General features: G+C 30.0%; 2 protein-coding genes across 7 annotated transcripts in view; one reads left to right on the forward strand and one right to left on the reverse strand.

The window, feature by feature from the left end:
- The window catches only part of LOC124354623 (regulator of G-protein signaling 7-binding protein), a 516,079-nt gene extending 498,187 nt beyond the window's left edge, over positions 1-17,892 (forward strand). For all 6 annotated transcript variants that reach the window (XM_046805226.1, XM_046805231.1, XM_046805230.1 and 3 more), the window contains 2 exons: positions 12,828-13,004; positions 14,079-17,892. In XM_046805226.1, coding sequence (XP_046661182.1) covers positions 12,828-13,004; positions 14,079-14,200 — 299 coding nt within the window. In that variant the 3' untranslated portion in view covers positions 14,201-17,892. The remainder of the gene's footprint in view (positions 1-12,827; positions 13,005-14,078) is intronic.
- On the reverse strand, positions 569-5,034 carry LOC124354622 (proline-rich proteoglycan 2-like). The gene is made up of 3 exons (XM_046805225.1): positions 5,008-5,034; positions 3,662-3,727; positions 569-1,467 (listed from the first exon to the last, which is right to left on the reverse strand). Exons 2-3 carry the CDS (start codon positions 3,722-3,724, stop codon positions 727-729), a joined length of 804 nt encoding a protein of 267 aa, XP_046661181.1. The 5' UTR covers positions 3,725-3,727; positions 5,008-5,034; the 3' UTR covers positions 569-726.
- Positions 17,893-18,855: the final 963 nt, after the last annotated feature.

Raw genomic sequence — 18,855 nt, forward strand, 5'->3', positions numbered from 1 at the left:
CATTCTAACATTGTATTGAGTAATTCCTAGTCACTATGTATAAATATTTGAATAGTAATAATTTTGTGATTACGAAAATTTAAAAGACATATGAAATTTTTTCTTGCAATAAGTAATATACTTGTTTAAATTCGTTCATAGAAGAGATTTATACATATGATTTTTCTATAAGATAACGGAAGGAATAGAACGAAGTTTCTATAACTAGTAGACACTTTTATTAATTGAATTCCCATTAACACTGTTTACAAATATATATTAATATCTATTTCAAATTTTTAATACAATTTTACAACGTATGGTAAACATTATAAATCAAGCATTTAAATTTTTCATGAATTTTATATTTTGTGATGAAATTTTGTTCACTTTTAGGTTTAGTTACAAATAAGTTTATTTAACATTTGTAGACACATGAATGTAACTGATATAATTCTTTTTCGTATTTTTTGGTTATTTAACTCCAATATATTTCACGCATTTTTTTAAATATACTTACCATATAATGGAATCGATCATACTGATATTAGACACCAATTTAGGTCAGCTCAAATAACAATAAACTTACTGTTTATACTTTTTAAATCTTTTATTTGTTATAATATCGTTGAGCAGTCCCAAACAAAGAAATATACCGTAGATTACTATTCAATACGTACTCCAGCAGAAATCAATTTATTAGCAAGGTACGCGGTAGCATGTTGGTGGTCTGGTTGTTGGCATTCCTTAATGTGTTTCTTGAGGTTTTCCTTGAGGTATTCCTACAGGTTTTCTTGGAGAATGCATTCCTTGAGGTACTCCTCGATGCGTTCTTTGAAGTTTTACTTGAGGCGTTCTTCCAAATTTTCTTTGGATTTCTCTTTGAGAATGCATTCCTTGTGATTGTGGCTTTCCTTGTGCTATTTCTTGAGGTATTCCTTGAGGGATTCCTTGGGGTACACCTTGCGAATGAGGCATAACTTTCGGTATTCCTTGAGACATTCCTGGGGACATTCCTTGAGGCATTCCTGGAGACATACCTTGAGGCATTCCCTGAGGCATTCCTTGAGACATTCCTTGCGAATGAGGCATTTCTGGAGACATTCCTTGAGGCATTCCTGGAGACATACCTTGAGGCATTCCTTGGGGTATACCTTGCGGCAGGTGATATTGTGGAGGAGCTTGGACGTAGTATATATGTGGTGGGGGTATTGGAATGTACATAGCTTGTGGATTTTGTCCTCCCCCAGGATTGCCAACAAATCCTTGGCCCAAATCACCATACCCTCCATTTCCATGACCTATACCTGCACCTGCATGAATTCCTAACAGATTTGCCCCAATCCCAAGTCCGAAAAGTGAGTCCAAAAATCGAAGGGAAATGGAGTTATTCTTCAATATTGCTTCACGATTCTTTAGTTTTTCTAAGTTTGGTTTCCTATTGCTGGGTGGTGTGGGTGTGGTTCCTACGGAGCTGGAGATCTCTACCTGAAATGATAAATATTTACTTAATTTGTGTATGTGCTGTTTGAATATCGATATGTATTGCCAATATTGTAGTCCACATATAATATTGTCTATTGCAGTATTGTATACATGAGCTTAAATAGCGTTATCAACTATATACTGATAAAAAGACAAAATGAATTAAAACAAATATTATATCCCTGTCTACTTTTACTGAAACTTCGCACCATTATTAATTATACATACTCAGACTAAGTGGGTGCATTAATATACGAGATTAAAATATTAGCTTGAAATATTAAGTGGAATATACAGTACGGAATATTCATAATTTCAAAGGTTATTTACATTTTAATACACATTATTATGGAAGTATGAAATATAGTTTAATAGATGGTAGAAGTCCAGAAAAACACATGCCGTAATAGATATAACTGATTTATTTACATAAAAAATTAAAATCTATAGGTCATTCCACCCTTAAGATTTTCTGCAAACAGATACACAGAAAAACAAAAACATCAACAAAAAATGAGTTGACTCGACAGTTACGCATCATAGAACTCATTCTTGTAGAAGCAAACTTTCATGAAAAAGTCTACATGTAAAAAAGTTCTCTAAATATATTGCCCCAGAATAAGTTCAGATTTGTTTAAATTAAATAGAGTTTCACATCCGTGTTTAAATAATAATAGTCTACAAACCAAGTCACTTCAAATGTGTTATGGCATATTTAGGATACATTTGTTAATATATCAATTGTTTAACTTCTCAATGGCATACTGAGTTTGTTTTAAAATGTATTTATTGTGATACTTTCTTTTTGTCATCATGGTTACTCATAAGACCGATGTAAAGATATTCGTTTACGCTCATCCAAATCCCAAATCGCCATCATCGAAATCAGTGTTCCTGACATAGAAATAAAGCAAAGTTTGAAGTCTATAGGTCAGTTCGTTTTTGAGATATCGTACGGAAAGACAGACTTCAAATTTCTCTAGCCGAACGAGTGATAAGCTTCGCTAAAGCCCAGCCAATTAAATATATCAATTTTGAATCCTTGGTCACTGACAAACTGAAATTCTGTTTCACTAAACTGTCCTTCACCTACCTACAGATTGGAGGTTTTTTTTAAACTTTGCCATATTTGAGATGTACTAAAAATCAATAATTGGTCACTTTATAATTTATAAGCTTTTTTTATTCTTTTTTTTTCAGAACATTCTATGATACGGCTATTTTCCATTTACAGTAATAATATATTACCTTTCCCATGTATGATTGAAATTTCAAAGGGCCAATAATATCTCTAAAAGTTAAAATGAAAACACAATTCTACTTACACGTTCCACCCTTACTTTATTATATTCGTTGAGTGGTGCACACAAAGAAGTGATAATACAAGGTTTATTCGGTAAGTTTTATTTTAGTCAATCCAGATGACATAGATAAAAACTTAATACCACTGGCTAGTTTTAAATTTTTAACAGTTATAGTAATAATTTACTCTTTCACTAAAAAAAAAGGAATTTCTTGAATTTTAAAAATTATTATAGATATTCTAATTAATAATATAACTCCTAATAAGTTCCTTATTATTGTTTGAAAGGAGTTGGCAGGTTTCAAACGTGCAAGTTATATCCAATCCTTAACAAGTTTTCTTTTAAATTTAACAATGTAATTTACCAAATTCATAGAAAAAAACGTTATGCAGATCAACTACAAAACCCTTGAGGACAGATGTCACGTCACAGATACGATTATAAGCTCCAAGACTTAGAAAACTGTTGTCAATCACAGTCTAAAATCCTAAAAATGAACTTTTAAAACACATATCATATCACAACACATATTCCGAAAATCTATCTTAGAACTATAGAACAAGCACATTAAATTGTATTAAAGAAAAAAATTTCACGTGGAATCAACTTCAGGTAACTTGGCCCAAAATGTTAAAACATCATCTGAAATATCTAATTTAGTTCATGTTATCAGTACTTACTATGTATTTACTTTTGTTTCTTTTACTTTCTATTTTATTCACTTTATTCACCTGAAGAGGGGTTTCAGCTAAATATAATGCCAATGGTTAAAAAGTTTGCAGAAACATTTCAATCAGCTAACATTTCGAACATAAATATGTATTTACATTGAAATTAATGCCCAATAAAATCTTATATTACTAGATTTCTAATTACTTAAATAAAGTTTTTACCGTTGTGTCACTGCGAACCATCGCTACTGCAAAGCAGATAAGAATGAGTTTCTCAGAAATCATTTCCTGTAACATCAACTTAGATTATATATCGTTTTATAACCACCCATTCAAAATTTTGATTTAGTTAAGTATTTTTATTTCTCTTTTAGGTTATGGCGTAAAAGTAATTTACAGAACATGAAGAAGTTATTACCTAAATTGTTATGTATATATTGTAAACGATATACGTTTAATTTGTAACTGCGAAGAATAAAAGCAAAACATAGTGTAGTAGTCTAATATAAGGTAAATAACTATATATCTATATATCTGGTATCTATAATTGCCAGGCAACACAAAATATTTCTATACATATTAGATAGATTTGTAGCTATATTCCTTATAAAAATACTGGTTTTAAAAATATTTTTTTGTTTGACTTATACTTATAGTTATGAAAACGTTTGGCAATAACTTAACATCCCTTAATACTTTCAATATAATGTACATTGAATGCCTAGTGTATTTATGGCAAATTTAAATTTCCAACAAACAAGTTTAATTGGACATAAATTAGTGAATAAAATGTTATGGTTTATTTTCAAAATGTTTCTATAAAACTTATTTAACAACTCGATCATCAAATAGAGAAAAGATTTTAAAGATAATGAATATTAATGGTTCTACATTTCTTCCTTCTTTGTCATTATCTTTACAACTTTTGTGTTTTATGTAGGACATTTCAAACGCCGACTTTTAGTTCAAAGCGGTAAACAGTGAAATCAAATAGTCTTTAATTGCGTCATATTGTGTTTGTAATCATATTTTATAAAACATTTACGTGGTTATAAAAAGTTTTGTAAATAACATCCTGCCTATAAATTTATAAATTTGTGATGAATATGATTCAATAGTCCACAAATAACAAAGTTAATGCTAAGAATAAGAACAATTTTCAATTTATAGATGGGGATTATAGAATTTAAATAAATAAAATGTAAAGAATAGTGCCACTTAATATTTTCTTTTAGTAATTTTCGGTATCTATGTTTCATTTAGATTAATGTATTTACTTCATTAAATAAAAAATGTTAGATCTTATTCTACAATAAATGATATGAACTATAGATTTTGTCTCTCCACTCTCTGAAAATAATGTATAAAATTATATTATTAATTACAATAAACGTCATATATTTTATATTAGTAAGGATAATATTATATTCAAATGAAAGTCAAAATATTGTTGCCAAAGTATTAGTAGTATATTATCCGAGAAAGTTTGTTAACCAATAATATAAGCTTATATTAAATAAAAAATAAAAATTAGTGTAGATTATATAAATGTTCATGCTACAACTTACCTTGGTTCAAACCTTGAAAGAACTGAGAATTTAACCGCAAATATATCGACTTATATAGTATTTCTTATGAAATCAAATGACATAAAGATAAAATCCATTAATAGCTCTGATAACGTGTGCCTTGAGATTCTATTGTCTTGTGCTAATTACCATAACCAAAAGATATATTCGTTCTTCCATGATTGAAAAGAAACAATTGCTGAAAATAATTAATAACGGTTGATTTCAATATAGTTGATAAGAGCAACGGTTTTAGTGTTGGTATACGTAACTGGTACTAATCAAACAAGTGTGAAGGTAATGAAAAATCGTTCCGCAATGCTTTTTAACGATAGTGCACCAAAATTAGAGTTCACTGGTTATACTAATGTTATGATAATGAAATAATGCAAAATAACAACATTAAAGTATATGTAACATATATTTTCGTTGGTTATATATATATATATATATATATATATATATATATATATATATATATAGCTATACAAAATACAAATTTAAATGTATACTAAAACATATAACAACTAAAATCAGTACTTATATATATTATATATACATATGTGAACTTTAAGTAGACTTCTTGTTATAAATGTTCTTAAAAAGTAAATAATTTTTAATTAGAATCACGCATATATATCTAATGGTTTTTAGTGGTAACTATACATATATACGAAGCATACAAAAATAAAGGCATCAGGAAATTCACTGATGTATTAAAATGATTTGATTGTTATGTAGATTTTTCACGGTGCACGTCATCACACGACGGTATGCAGTACAAGATACGGCATTTATTGGTGAGGAAGAATTTTTTTCAAATTTGGGCTAGTCAACGCACATGCATTTCAGCCATAAATTTTAATTGGGCTTGTAGAAGATGTAGCGATTACGATGAGTTATTACATTAATTAATAATTAAATCGTAAATACGATGCTTAATTACGTAAATGTGTATTTATATTAATGAGAGCTTAACTAGGGATACATTTTTGTACAAATTAATTGCAGTAAAATTTTATTTCAAAACTTGCAAAAATTTTGTAACTGGACTTTTAGTATACTTATACATCGTTTGTTTAAGTAACATAAAATATTACACTATCATTTGAAAACATTTACAAATGTTTTAAAGGTATTATTTTAATTATTTCTAAACACAATATTTTTATTAAGAATATGTGTTTAGAAATAATTAAAATTAGATCACATTAGGCTTGCAACTATTTGTCTCGTATTATAATATAAAGACAGTACAAATCGGTAATACTATATAATATTTAGTTTAACCTTTGCCTATAACTATTTGAATAACATTCGTTCCTAACAAAAACATTACAATTGTTATCTTTTGGCAAACATATTTGAAACTACGTGCGTACGTTATACAGGAACTTAAAATAATTAAATAGAAAGAATAATACTATAATGCAATATGTCCAATCAAACTTTAAATTGACAATAACTTCTTCAGATCCACGTCGGACACATATCTCAACTGTGTGACACGCGTACCTGAAGAGAAATGGAAATACGTTTACTGCAATTTAAATTTTCATTTGCTGAGCGATTATATATTAAAAATAATAAAAAGATTTTCCTAACCAATAATAATATCTACAAAACGCAAAACATGACATAGAAATCGGATCCGTAATAGAAAAAACTTGTTAAAAAACTTATACTGTCATTTTATTATTTAATATGCCTACTGATTTATAAATCAAACTATCTTTTTATGACAATAGTTGAGGGACATCGTGTAGCGCCATTTTCTATAATACCTAATCAAGTAATGAACACTATACAGTTTTCCTTTTAGTCAAACAAATGCCTAAAGACGAATGGAGAATAAAATAATTTAAAACTGTGGAATAAAATATGAAAATCTAGGCGCTTGAATGTCATAGAGTGGCACATATTCTTGTAAGTTTGAGCTTTAGTCCATGTAATAAATCGTTCTCTAATATACATACATGATGGATTTTTCAATAGGAACTTTTATCCTCAACAGTGTACTTTCCAAAGCTAATGTGACTAACTTGATTAATGCACTAAACTTCTGAGGAATTCGTAAAAATCGGTTCCACAAGAGTCATAAGGAAAGATTGTATTGTTTAAAGATCAAAATCCCCCGTATTTCCTACAAATCATACAACTAAAATAACTGTAAGTTTCGTATAGGTGGATTCATACAAAGCTACAAAACGCATTAAACTACAACTTATAGTGAATTTTAATATCCATAATTGATTAGCGCGATCTAATTATGCATTATGTTTGCATAATCTGAAACATAACAATGCAAAGCCGAGTTTACGTCTAGTGTTAAAGAAATTGCATCTAAGGGTAATTGGCTGAGCGTTAGCTAAGGAGAGATTTCTCTTATGCCTGACTGTAAGTTAGTAAAATATACCAGGAACGAACCAAATTATAATTTCTGTTTATGCAATATCGAGTTGAATAATAGTGCACGACCTACAGACAGACTGGCGGAAATTAAATTTTTTCAGCGCTCAAACAACAATATTATAGAAACGAGAAATTGCAATATAGTTAAATTTGTAAAAACAACGCAGTGTCATATTATAGTCTATAATTTGACATAGTGCCCTGATTCTCAATTCATAAAACTTTATTTATACGTAGACATGAATCAGACCTATGATACATGGAATGTGCCTAAGCGTCATTGCATCCTGACACCTAGTAATCTCGCGCAATTTTCCTTTACATGTCTGGGGGGGGGGTGTCGAAATTATGTCTGTCTGTCCGCAGGACATCTACAATGTGCTATAGACTTGAAACTTGGCATACAACCTCAATGAACCCTGATACGCGGGACGAAGTGTGGCGTTATCCTATATATTATGGAGTCTGTAAAATGTGAAGATTTTTAGTTGTTCCTAACAATCTAAATATACCAGGCAACTTAGATAAACAAGTTTAGTCTGAAGTAAAACATTCCGTACGTGATACTATAAACAAATAAGAATAATAAAAATGCATATATACATAAATACCACTGTGTAAAAACCTACATGGCAAAATAGAATTACTGTTGTTTGTAAAACAATTCCTAAATAATGTGGGGTGTTTAGTTATAGTAAAATAGTTTACGTGTTTTGTGATAACACAAAAATTTTAGGAAACTCTTCAGAGTGTCTACGATCTCAAAATAAATTTTCTTGGTCCTGCATACTTACACACCAACATCTCATACTTTGATATCTGGATATATTGTTAGGGCAGACGAAAATACTTTAGAGAGAGGTTTTTGTTGTATCAAACCCCTACTCCTCTCTCTCTCTAAATCGTTCTCTTAGGGTAATGAATAACCCTGCTACTCAAACTTATCAAAGATCTACTTTTCAAATTGTAATGAATTCTCTTTTGTAGTTTCTATTATAGCATAATAGGGTGGAGGCACGAGATTGAAATTACAACCTTAACCCCGTAAACAAGGATGTCTATGTTAACGAATAAAGCATTTGCTTCAGTAATTTTATTTAAATCCCACACGCAGTACAGTAGGGTGGTCACACGAGGTTGAAAAGACAACCATAACCCTGTAAATAAGGATATCTGTCTTTAGGAATACATCATTTGCTTCAGTAGTTTTATTTAAATCCCACACTAAGTACAGTAGGGTGGTCACACGAGGTTGAAAAGACAACCATAACCCTGTAAATAAGGATATCTGTCTTTAGGAATACATCATTTGCTTCAGTAATTTTATTTAAATCCCACACGCAGTACAGTAGGGTGGTCACACGAGGTTGAAAATACAACCATAACCCAGTAAATAAGGATATCTGTCTTTAGGAATACATCATTTGCTTCAGTAGTTTTATTTAAATCCCACACTAAGTACAGTAGGGTGGACACACGAGGTTGAAAAGACAACCATAACCCTGTAAATAAGGATATCTGTCTTTAGGAATACATCATTTGCTTCAGTAATTTTATTTAAATCCCACACGCAGTACAGTAGGGTGGTCACACGAGGTTGAAAAGACAACCATAACCCTGTAAATAAGGATATTTGTCTTTAGGAATACATCATTTGCTTCAGTAGTTTTATTACAATCTCATACACAGTACAGTAGGTTGGAGACGCCAGGTTGATAAATCAACCTTATACTCGTGAACTAGGATGTGTGTGTTAAGGATTACAGCATTTCCTTCAGTGATGTTATTGAAACTTTGCACACAGTATAGTACGGCGCAGATGCAAGATTGATAAGACAACCTTAGCCCCGAGAACTAAGATGTGTGTTTTTTTATGCTTACAGCATTTGTTTAAGTAATGTTATTGAAACTTTGCACACAGTATAGCAGCTTGGAGGCGAAAACTTTATGAATGCAGATAAAATATATGTTTTATCTGAAAGCTAATATTCTTTTATTATTAGTGCCTACTACATAATACTGCGTGGAATCTAAGGTCGTTAATGCGTTGTTGTATAGAAATTCTCTCTTACATTTTAACCTTATTAAATTTATGTGATTACAGCATTTTGTTAAAGATTCTCATTAATGGTATAATTTGTTAGTTTACCACCGTTAAACATGAAATGTTTAGTTTTAGCTTGTGATGGGAGAACTAACTTAAAATGCACCCAAAGGGAGGGGTAAAAGGTAGAGAGAAATGGTTACTTTCTCGCGGCATTCAACTAGAGAGCTATTAGCCCTTTAAAAACATCAAGCTGAAAAGCAACGCTCTTAAATCCTCCCTTGCAACTGTGAATAACGTTTCTTTTAGTCAACGTATTTGATAATTAGTTTCTTTCTTTCAAATACGACATGTCAAACACTGGCGTCTGTAACCATTGCAATATACGAGTAACTCTAATATATGAATGAAAATGTTTGTAAAGTGTGTAATACGGATCTAACTAACAATTGAATCTAATAATAGACTAAAGTTGTCAAAACAGGTTAGTGACATGTTATAAATGTTTTTCCAAAAATATGGCCTCTAACAGTTTAGTTTTCGATAAACCTTGCACGAACAAGTCTCTCTCATCTTTGTATTATTTTTCTAAACAAGTACTGTACATGTGCTAAAAATTTTAAAAATAAACACATTTATGTGGAAATTGTAAAACGACATGTAATTAAAAAATTGTAATATATTTTACTAAATAAAGCTATTTTTTCTATTCAAAATATTAATTTACTCTCTAAAAGTTTTATTACTGTCCAGAAAACCACATAGAAGCACGGTATGACCACTACGATTAATTTTCGTTCTGTTCATCGTGTTAGCTTTTTATAAAAGTTTAATCAATTTTAACCAAAATTAATCTTTCCAGAGAAAATAAACCTTCAACTGTTATTAGAAACTTTGGAAATGTTTTCAGATTTTAAAAGTGTTATTATGTAATTGCAATGTTAATGTTGTATTTTATGTATTTGCGTAGTCTGAATTGAATGAAACATTTAGCCTCGAATCTGTGAGACTTTCAGATTGTTATTCTTACATAATTTGGTAATGAAAGCTTTCACGGAACCATAAACATCACTCGGGTATGACGCGACTACTAAACCCCAGCATTTCATAGCGACAGAGTATAATCCGGGATTACGCCACTAATTAGAGAAATGAGCAGAGCAACCCTTCCGTCGAGGTTGAGTCATTACCGAGCCAACGAGTGAAACGCCTCAGCCGCGAGAGACGCACCGCCCCACGCCACCCGCACGGTCTTGGCTCAGTGGCTCATTCTATTCAAAATCTTTTGATAAAAACATAACGTAAGTAAATTACATTTTATTCCCATGATAAACAAAAATTTACTATTCCATCAGTGTACAAAAGTAAACATGATATAAATTACATCTAACAAAATAGCAAAGTTATACCAATGATTCTGAATAATTGAGGTCTGTCAACCTTATATTGACGTGCAACTTTAGATTCTTCCATTTTAGGCATATACCGCTAAGTAATTAATATATTAAACTTTAATCTTGATGTATATTTTGATTGTGATATTTCAAAATGTATCAGCCTAATTACATACGGCTGATACTAGCGCGGGTGATCGCTTAAGTTCAGGAATGAAGTAAAATTGCGAACAAGGTAGGGATCACTTGTTACTATCCTACTAAAAATGTGTTATTATTAGTTTGAATTGCCTAGAGCTGAGTAAGCAATTTAGCAGATTTTTAGAAAAACAAAATTAAAAGAATTATCTAATTTAAAGTCATAGGCTGTATAAAAGATGCAGTAATGATTAATGCAATGTGAGAAATCGTTATTATACCGTGTAATAAAACACCAGTCGCTAAGTTGTGAATTTGTATGGACAGCAATGATGTTGGAACTCAGTTTTATTTATTTTGATGTCTGTTATTTAAAATAGGCTACTATTTTTATCTATAATATGTGTTTTAACCTTATTTATGTATTTATGCACAGTTTACGTTTAATTTTAGAAGCTTGGAAGATACGTTTAAGTTTAACTTTGGGAAGTAGAAGATTTTTTGTTTTAAATTTTTTTAAGAGACATAAGTAAATAATCTTTAAGTTATTTGATATCTTTAAATGATTTTTAAAAAATTTGGAATTATTTTTATTATCTTAGAAGTGTCATTTAATTTTAAACAGCTTTTGATTTATCAATTCAGTATATCAGTGTTAAATTATTCAAGAAAATAACTCCTCTACTTAATTTTACATAACTTATTTTAATGTAATTAATATGAGATTGAAAGTAAACTTTTTTTATTATTAGAAATTTAAAAATCCCTACTAATATTAATTAAATTTAGTTTTAATTGTGATCTGTATAATAAATAATTTGCTACAGTAGTACGAACATTATTTTCGTGTATATACTTTTTGAAGTAAAATAAATTATGCATTAAATTGCAGATAACGAGTTGACAAGATTTGGTACGTTCCTAAATATATTACAAAAACTAACTGAGCTTTTGAGCAGTTTAAATGTCCTAAAAATTGTAAAACAATATAATATCTTTAAAAAATCAAATAAAAATTTTTATTCATGTATCGTCGATTTTATCTCTGTTTCGTTACTCGTATATTTTATCCATAAAACTATCTAGTGTAGAAAAAAACAAAGAAATCAGTAAATGCTTATAAGAAGTGCAACTTGAAATCGGAAATATTTTCTCACTTGATCATAATTATTTATAACGTTTTATTTAACACTAAGCAATTACCAAGTTAATAAAAGAGTGTCAAATGTTCGTTATGATCACATATTCAAGACTGTAAGGAACTTTACAAATTATAATTTGATAGAAAAAGACAAAATAAATAATTATATTTTGGTATGCTCATAAATATCCACCTTAATTATCATGCAGTATTGAAATGTTAAATTTATTATGGATGGTGCTATCGAAGGGATAATTATGTCTGCAGGTTACTGAAACAGCTTCAGTGACTATTATTAATTCTTTTAGGATCATACAAATTTTATGTTGAACTTATCTTGTATTGTTTCATTAAATACACCAATAACAATCTCTAACCTAAACAACATTATTTTTTCTTTAAATTATAAACATTTAATTAAATTTAGTTTCTGTAATAGTCACAAACTGTTTATATCTGTCCCAGTATTTTTTTCTTACCAAGCATGTTTATATTATGCATACCTGAACCTGCTCAAATTATTAGTTCTTATATAGTGTGTACTGTTATGTTAAATATGCCTGTAAATATCATACATTTCTATATTATAAAAATGTATTTATACACTAAACTTCATCTTTCTAGATCAGATGGTCCTAAACCTGAGTTAGTGGCTTGACTAGTGCTAAGTTGATGACTATTGTTGATACAGAGAACCGGGCGGGTCCGTCGAACCTGGGGAACGTTATCAGTCAGATACTGTTGTGCAAGACGATAGCCCCCGACTTCAATCAGGAAGAGATCCACAGCATCGCCAAGGACTCGCAGGAGCTTAACAGGATCGTTCACGAGATGCAGGAGTTTCTGCCACAACAGGAGTCCGCCGCAGGTACACATTTTGTCTATTAAACGTTATAATAAAATCACATAACAATACGATATTCTGATCAAATTTGATGGAAAATGTCTAACACAACACAAATTTTTGTGATAATTGGGCCAAGTGTTATCTAAAATAGTTGAGCCAGTAATGCATATAAGCTTATATAGGTAAATAGTAGAGTGATTACCAGAAGTACTATCAAGTATCAATATGACTAATCAATGATCACTATGGCTCCTTCAATATAGGCTGGCAGCTTTATGATAACCTAAAAGTATCGTGAATAGTAGTATGGGTACGATTTAAACCCAAATATTTTTTAACTGTTTTCATTATTATGCATATTTTATTCATTAATATTGCTATTATAATTATACCTACCGCGTCTATTACTACTAATATCGTTAGTAAATTGAAAACCTCAGTGACGAAATATAATGTAATTATTTAGTTTATTTATATCAAAATATATTCATTTACACACAAAACAGTCTAAAAACCACAAACAAAAATTACTCTAAAAATAGGAACGATTGTTTAGAAACTGTCCAATTATTATTTGCAGTGTAGAGTAAAGATTATTTGGACATTGTGATTATGAATATTTAGGCCTTTATTCCAGCTACCATATAAAAAAAATCAAACAATTTAAAATTAAACTGTAAAAGTAAATAGTTTAGATGGATGATATCTAATACTTGTATACGTATTTATCGCTGTTCAAATTGCTTAGCAAACATTAAATTTTGCTGGACTGCTTTTGGAAAACTTAAAAACTATTAAAACTAACACACTCAACTTTTAGGAGTTCAAGCGTGAAGTAAAAAATATTAGTGATAAATTTCTATAGGAAAAAACGGTTATGCAGCATTATAACCAAGTGAAATATTAAGGAAACTAATTAACCTTGTGTATTAATTAATTCTATATAAAGAGGATTACAGCAACGAAAGTTTATAAATTAAATTAATAAATTCCTTTTTTCTTTTCACGAGAAAAATCAAACGAGATTTCAAAAATGATATGAATTGTGTGCCATTTATTTCCTTCTACTTAAAATCTGAGAATGAACTGTTGCAGAGAGGCCGTCGGCACTGGCTGCGGAAGACGCGACCAGCAAGTGGACAAAGAAGCGAAGGCGTAGTTCCATCTACCGCAACGTCGGCTCCTTCTGCTGCATGTGCCGGCCCAACTACCTGTGATACTCCCAACATCGCGTCCGCATCCCCACTCGCAATAAACCGTGCCTCTCCTCGACACGATCTCCCTAGTATAAGTCACATGTAGACAGTCCCAGAGTTTCGTTCTGCCTCCGCCTTGTCGACAGTTGGGCGTTTTAAAAGTTTCCTTTTAAATACATAAAAATCAGGCGTATATAAACGCTAAGCTACTGGAATGTTGGAAATGCCCAGACCTCGAACAGACTGCAAATCAAGTCATCTTATTTTAGCAGGTCGTTAGGGCATAATTCCTCTTACAAATCTTTTTTATATTTCAAAGAGTTCTCTTCATGAATGCAATTGCATACTATATTTTCTGATATAGGAATAAATAACTTTAAATTGTTACTTGTGTTTATACTCCCTACATAATCTTTAAAAATTGGAAACTTTGATCATCCATATTATTTGGTACAATTCAAATGTAAAAAATAACTATAACTTATTCTATTACTCACAAATATTTGCGAACACCAGAATGAAATGCCAGTTACTTCAACACGTTCAATTTAGTTTTCACTTTTTGTTTACGTTACCCTATAAGGCCTCAACCATTTATAGGCAGAAATAAATAATTCTACACGATAAATTAAATGTTAGTTTTTCATGTGAGCTACAGCTTAGGAGTACACGTTAAAAACCTAAAGTTTTAATAGCAACTTCTGAAGAGTTATAAGATTTAAGGTTCCAGAACATCATTTCAAAATAGGTTTGTTACGAATTATGTATTTACAACCTGTCAGTACTTAAGAAAAAACTAATTTAGGCCACATACCATCCAACTGTCTCATGATCCAAGTCTCTGATATCACAACTGTCTTCTAATCTAACTATTGGTATTGTGCGTATTAATGCATCATCAAAATATGGAACCGTTCTATAAAGCCTAAATACTCACATCGTATCGATAATGATGACGATCATTATTTGACCGAAAAGTGTAACAGAAAATACAAGTAATTTGTAATGGTAGGCAGTTAACTCCGTTGTCACGTCATATGTTCATAATGTATGAGTTTAAAGTGAATTGTGACACGAGTTTTAGTTAGTACTGTTACCTTCACATAGCAACGTCATGTGTATAACATGATATTTGTGTAGTACAATATGACATCAATTATACAATACATGAATCTATACAATAATTTAATTATAATATCAATATAACATGAACAATATGTCAACAAATACTCTTTAAAACTATTCAAAAACATCATCATTTTAATTCCTCTGTTATCTAATATTACGCAGAGAACTTATCAGATTCGGTAGTTGCAGAACGAACTCTTGATTCACAACTTAAAAGTCATCGTCGAATAAAGAAGCCACATCAATGTTTTGCACACTATCGAATTAAAAAGTATTATTAAATAACCATCTCTACCCGTTTCTTTCATACAACGAGATAAGCACTGTACAAATGTTTCCTAAAATCACGTTGTCCGTAATTGATCACAATTGTGTTACTATTGTATGTAGAAAACTCACAAAAACCCTGGAAAAAGTTCCATTTTTATCTTAGTTACTTTTTGAATTGTATTCTTTATTCAAAACATATAAATTTTTTAAGGCAGTTCTAAAAATAAATGCAATTAATCTCTATACATAGCGTTTGAATATAAGTAACTCAAATACTATTATTTTTATATAAAACTAAAAGCTAAGACAGTTTGAATATACATGCTAACAAAGCTATAAATAAATCTATAAGTATATTTTTATACTGATATGTCTTACAGGGCGCAATCAAAACAGTAATAAAGTCGGTTTCTTTGGTTTAAGTTACGGAACTTCTAATATACAAGAGACTATTCTGATTGATGTTTTTTTATTGAAAACACAAAACAGTTGTTTTAACTTTTATGAATAACCGTGTTATAGCACAACTAGATGTAAAATAATTTAAATTCATTCAATATTTGACTCATAATTTTAGTGTAGTAACATAGCACATAGCAATATGTAAAAATGAGTCACGTTTTAGAAATGATTTGTAACACAAACATTCTAAATGTAATGACTGTACTCGTACTTGTAACGTATTGTAATTGTGGGCACCCAACCCTTGAAACTTCCAACTATAGGTTGACGCACTAACCTACTGTTGCACACTGGACAATTAACTTCAATAGTTCCATTAATTATATATTAAACATGGACTCTGTATTTAATATTGTTCGTAAAGTAACACATATTTTGCTATGTTTTAACCAACATGTTTCATCACTCATTTGCATTGTACTAATTCTAACGTTTTTTTAATTCAATATAGCAAAACCCTATAAGTAAAAGGTGTAAAATGTTTTACAGTTACTGTATAATTTTGGAGAGGAATGTGCTATTTTAATGGCATTGTAAAAATTAATGATACACTGTAAACAAGTTTAAACGTATTTTTACATTTTTACAGAATTTTACGTGCTTTTGCTTTTAACGAGTGGATATAATATTTTGGTATTGTTTTTTTGGAACATACTATATATTGTAAAAAACACCAACTTATTGAACCCTATTTTGACTGTTCACTGTAGAACCTCAATGTATGAATATCGACCAAGTTTTTATTGCATTTGATAAGAATTTCAGGATAGAAACATAGGAATTGTCGATGTTTTAAACTAGGTTATAGACGTAACAAAGTTAAACGGTAGTAGGGTTCGTCAGTTCTTTAGTAGTAGAGGCTTAGTTGTAGTAGTAGCGTGTAATGCAACTGCGTATTTACAATATTTTAGTTTAACTCAATGGATTTTATAAGATATTATGAGCAATCACAAGGATTTTACTAAGTAAGACTATAATTCTGATTTTAGTACTAAATGGATTTGTAAAATGAGAATAGTTGTCAGTTTTGATAATGTAATTTTTGTGGAATAACATAACTGTTTACATGTACATGATGTAATAACAACTTAAAGTATAATAATATATTAACTATTTAAGGAATGTAATACTGTATGAGAAACTGCTTAGTTTTTATTGTAGTAATACAAACCTTAAAGGAATTATTCCTAAGCATAGTACTAGAATGTTTTCAGAAAGCTAGTGTAGTAAAGCTGGAAATTTCGTTGAAAAATGTTTAAAATGTACACCATCGTAAACTTAACTTGTATAAACGTTAACTACACATTTTAAAACCTTAACTGTACACGTGTAAACTTATTTGCACGATTGAAGATTGTAATGAATTAAATATCAAAGGTAAAAGTAGAATGTACTGCTTTATTAGTACTTGAAAATCCAACCGTAAACGTTATATTAAATTTAAAATAAAACTATATGGAAGTTATTCAAAAGGTAAACGTCAACAACTTTATTATGAAATAAATCATGGACGTGCTTTTAATTCTAGAGAAAAGAAATAATAGAGTAAGAGGTTGGTAAAGGTTCGTATTTAAAAAATACACTAAAAATGTAATATTGCCTAACGGTAAAAAATGAGTCAATGTAATTTAAAACATATTTTTGTGCATTTTTATGCGATTAAATTGTGAAAGCCACCATTTTGTAGGTTTAGACTTTAAAAAGATAAATAATATTTTAATTTACTTGCAGTTTAAAACAAATGTGTTTGTGGAATCACATGTCAATTGAAGGTTAAAATATCTATTTATAGTATTTGTTAACACTATTGTCCTGTTTCAAAGTTGTACAATAAATCTATTTATTACGATGTATTCATTTATCTTCCTGAGTATTCCTGCAATTACCACGTTGCCGAAGTGGGTTATGTGAAAGTGTTACAGAAGAAAATTTAACCTTACTTATCCTTAGCCTCATCTATATTATCATTATAAGATCCATATATCTTACATAACCTTACATTGTTTATTTTTTGGCATTTAACATGTTTAAAAATATGTGGTAAACTAATTAATTACCGTACTCTTTGGCATATGAGATATCACATTTTATCACTTTACCAAAATAGAAAGTATAAAAACACAACAGATCGTGAAATTTGAATTAAGATTTTATTAAATTTTTATTTATCATGCAACTAGCAGTGATTCGTGTCTTAGCGCGTAATTTCTTACTGAAAATACAGACGTCATGAGTATATTCCTTCCTTATACATCGTAAGCATATGCGTTTTAATGATAATCTAAACAAACACCCTGAGATAAGTTATAGTCACTGAAACATATTTCATTTTCCTGATCCATTTTAGATTAGCGCAAAGAGCCGTGTTTTCAACCCTTGAAGTTGGAATTCGAAACAGTCTTTATAACCACCTATGAAATAATTGGAATTTAACTTCAATATTCCATGCTTTTGAAATTAACGATTTCCAACAATCTAACGATTTCAGTGACAACTTATTAAGTTTTGGCTAGTGTAGATGAATCCCAAATGCTTAATACTTAGCTTTACTGTACAGTTAACGTAATTAAGATATGGCTCTATTTAGTTTTTAAATGGAAGTAGACGTATTTTAGTAACATGTTAGTAACGTATTTGATTAAAGTGTTTATGGTTAAGAGCTCCAGATTTCAAGCGTAATTTGGAATAGTTTTATTCATAATGGGAGACGTTTTCTTATCAACCGAACTATATTTCAAATCCTTCCTGATTTCAGGGTATTTCTTGTTCGAATGAGCTATATTGGCCATGATTGAGTTTGTCTATTTCCCCAAATC

Source organism: Homalodisca vitripennis, chromosome 2 (assembly GCF_021130785.1).
Source record: "Homalodisca vitripennis isolate AUS2020 chromosome 2, UT_GWSS_2.1, whole genome shotgun sequence".
Classification (NCBI taxonomy): Eukaryota; Metazoa; Arthropoda; class Insecta; order Hemiptera; family Cicadellidae; genus Homalodisca; species Homalodisca vitripennis.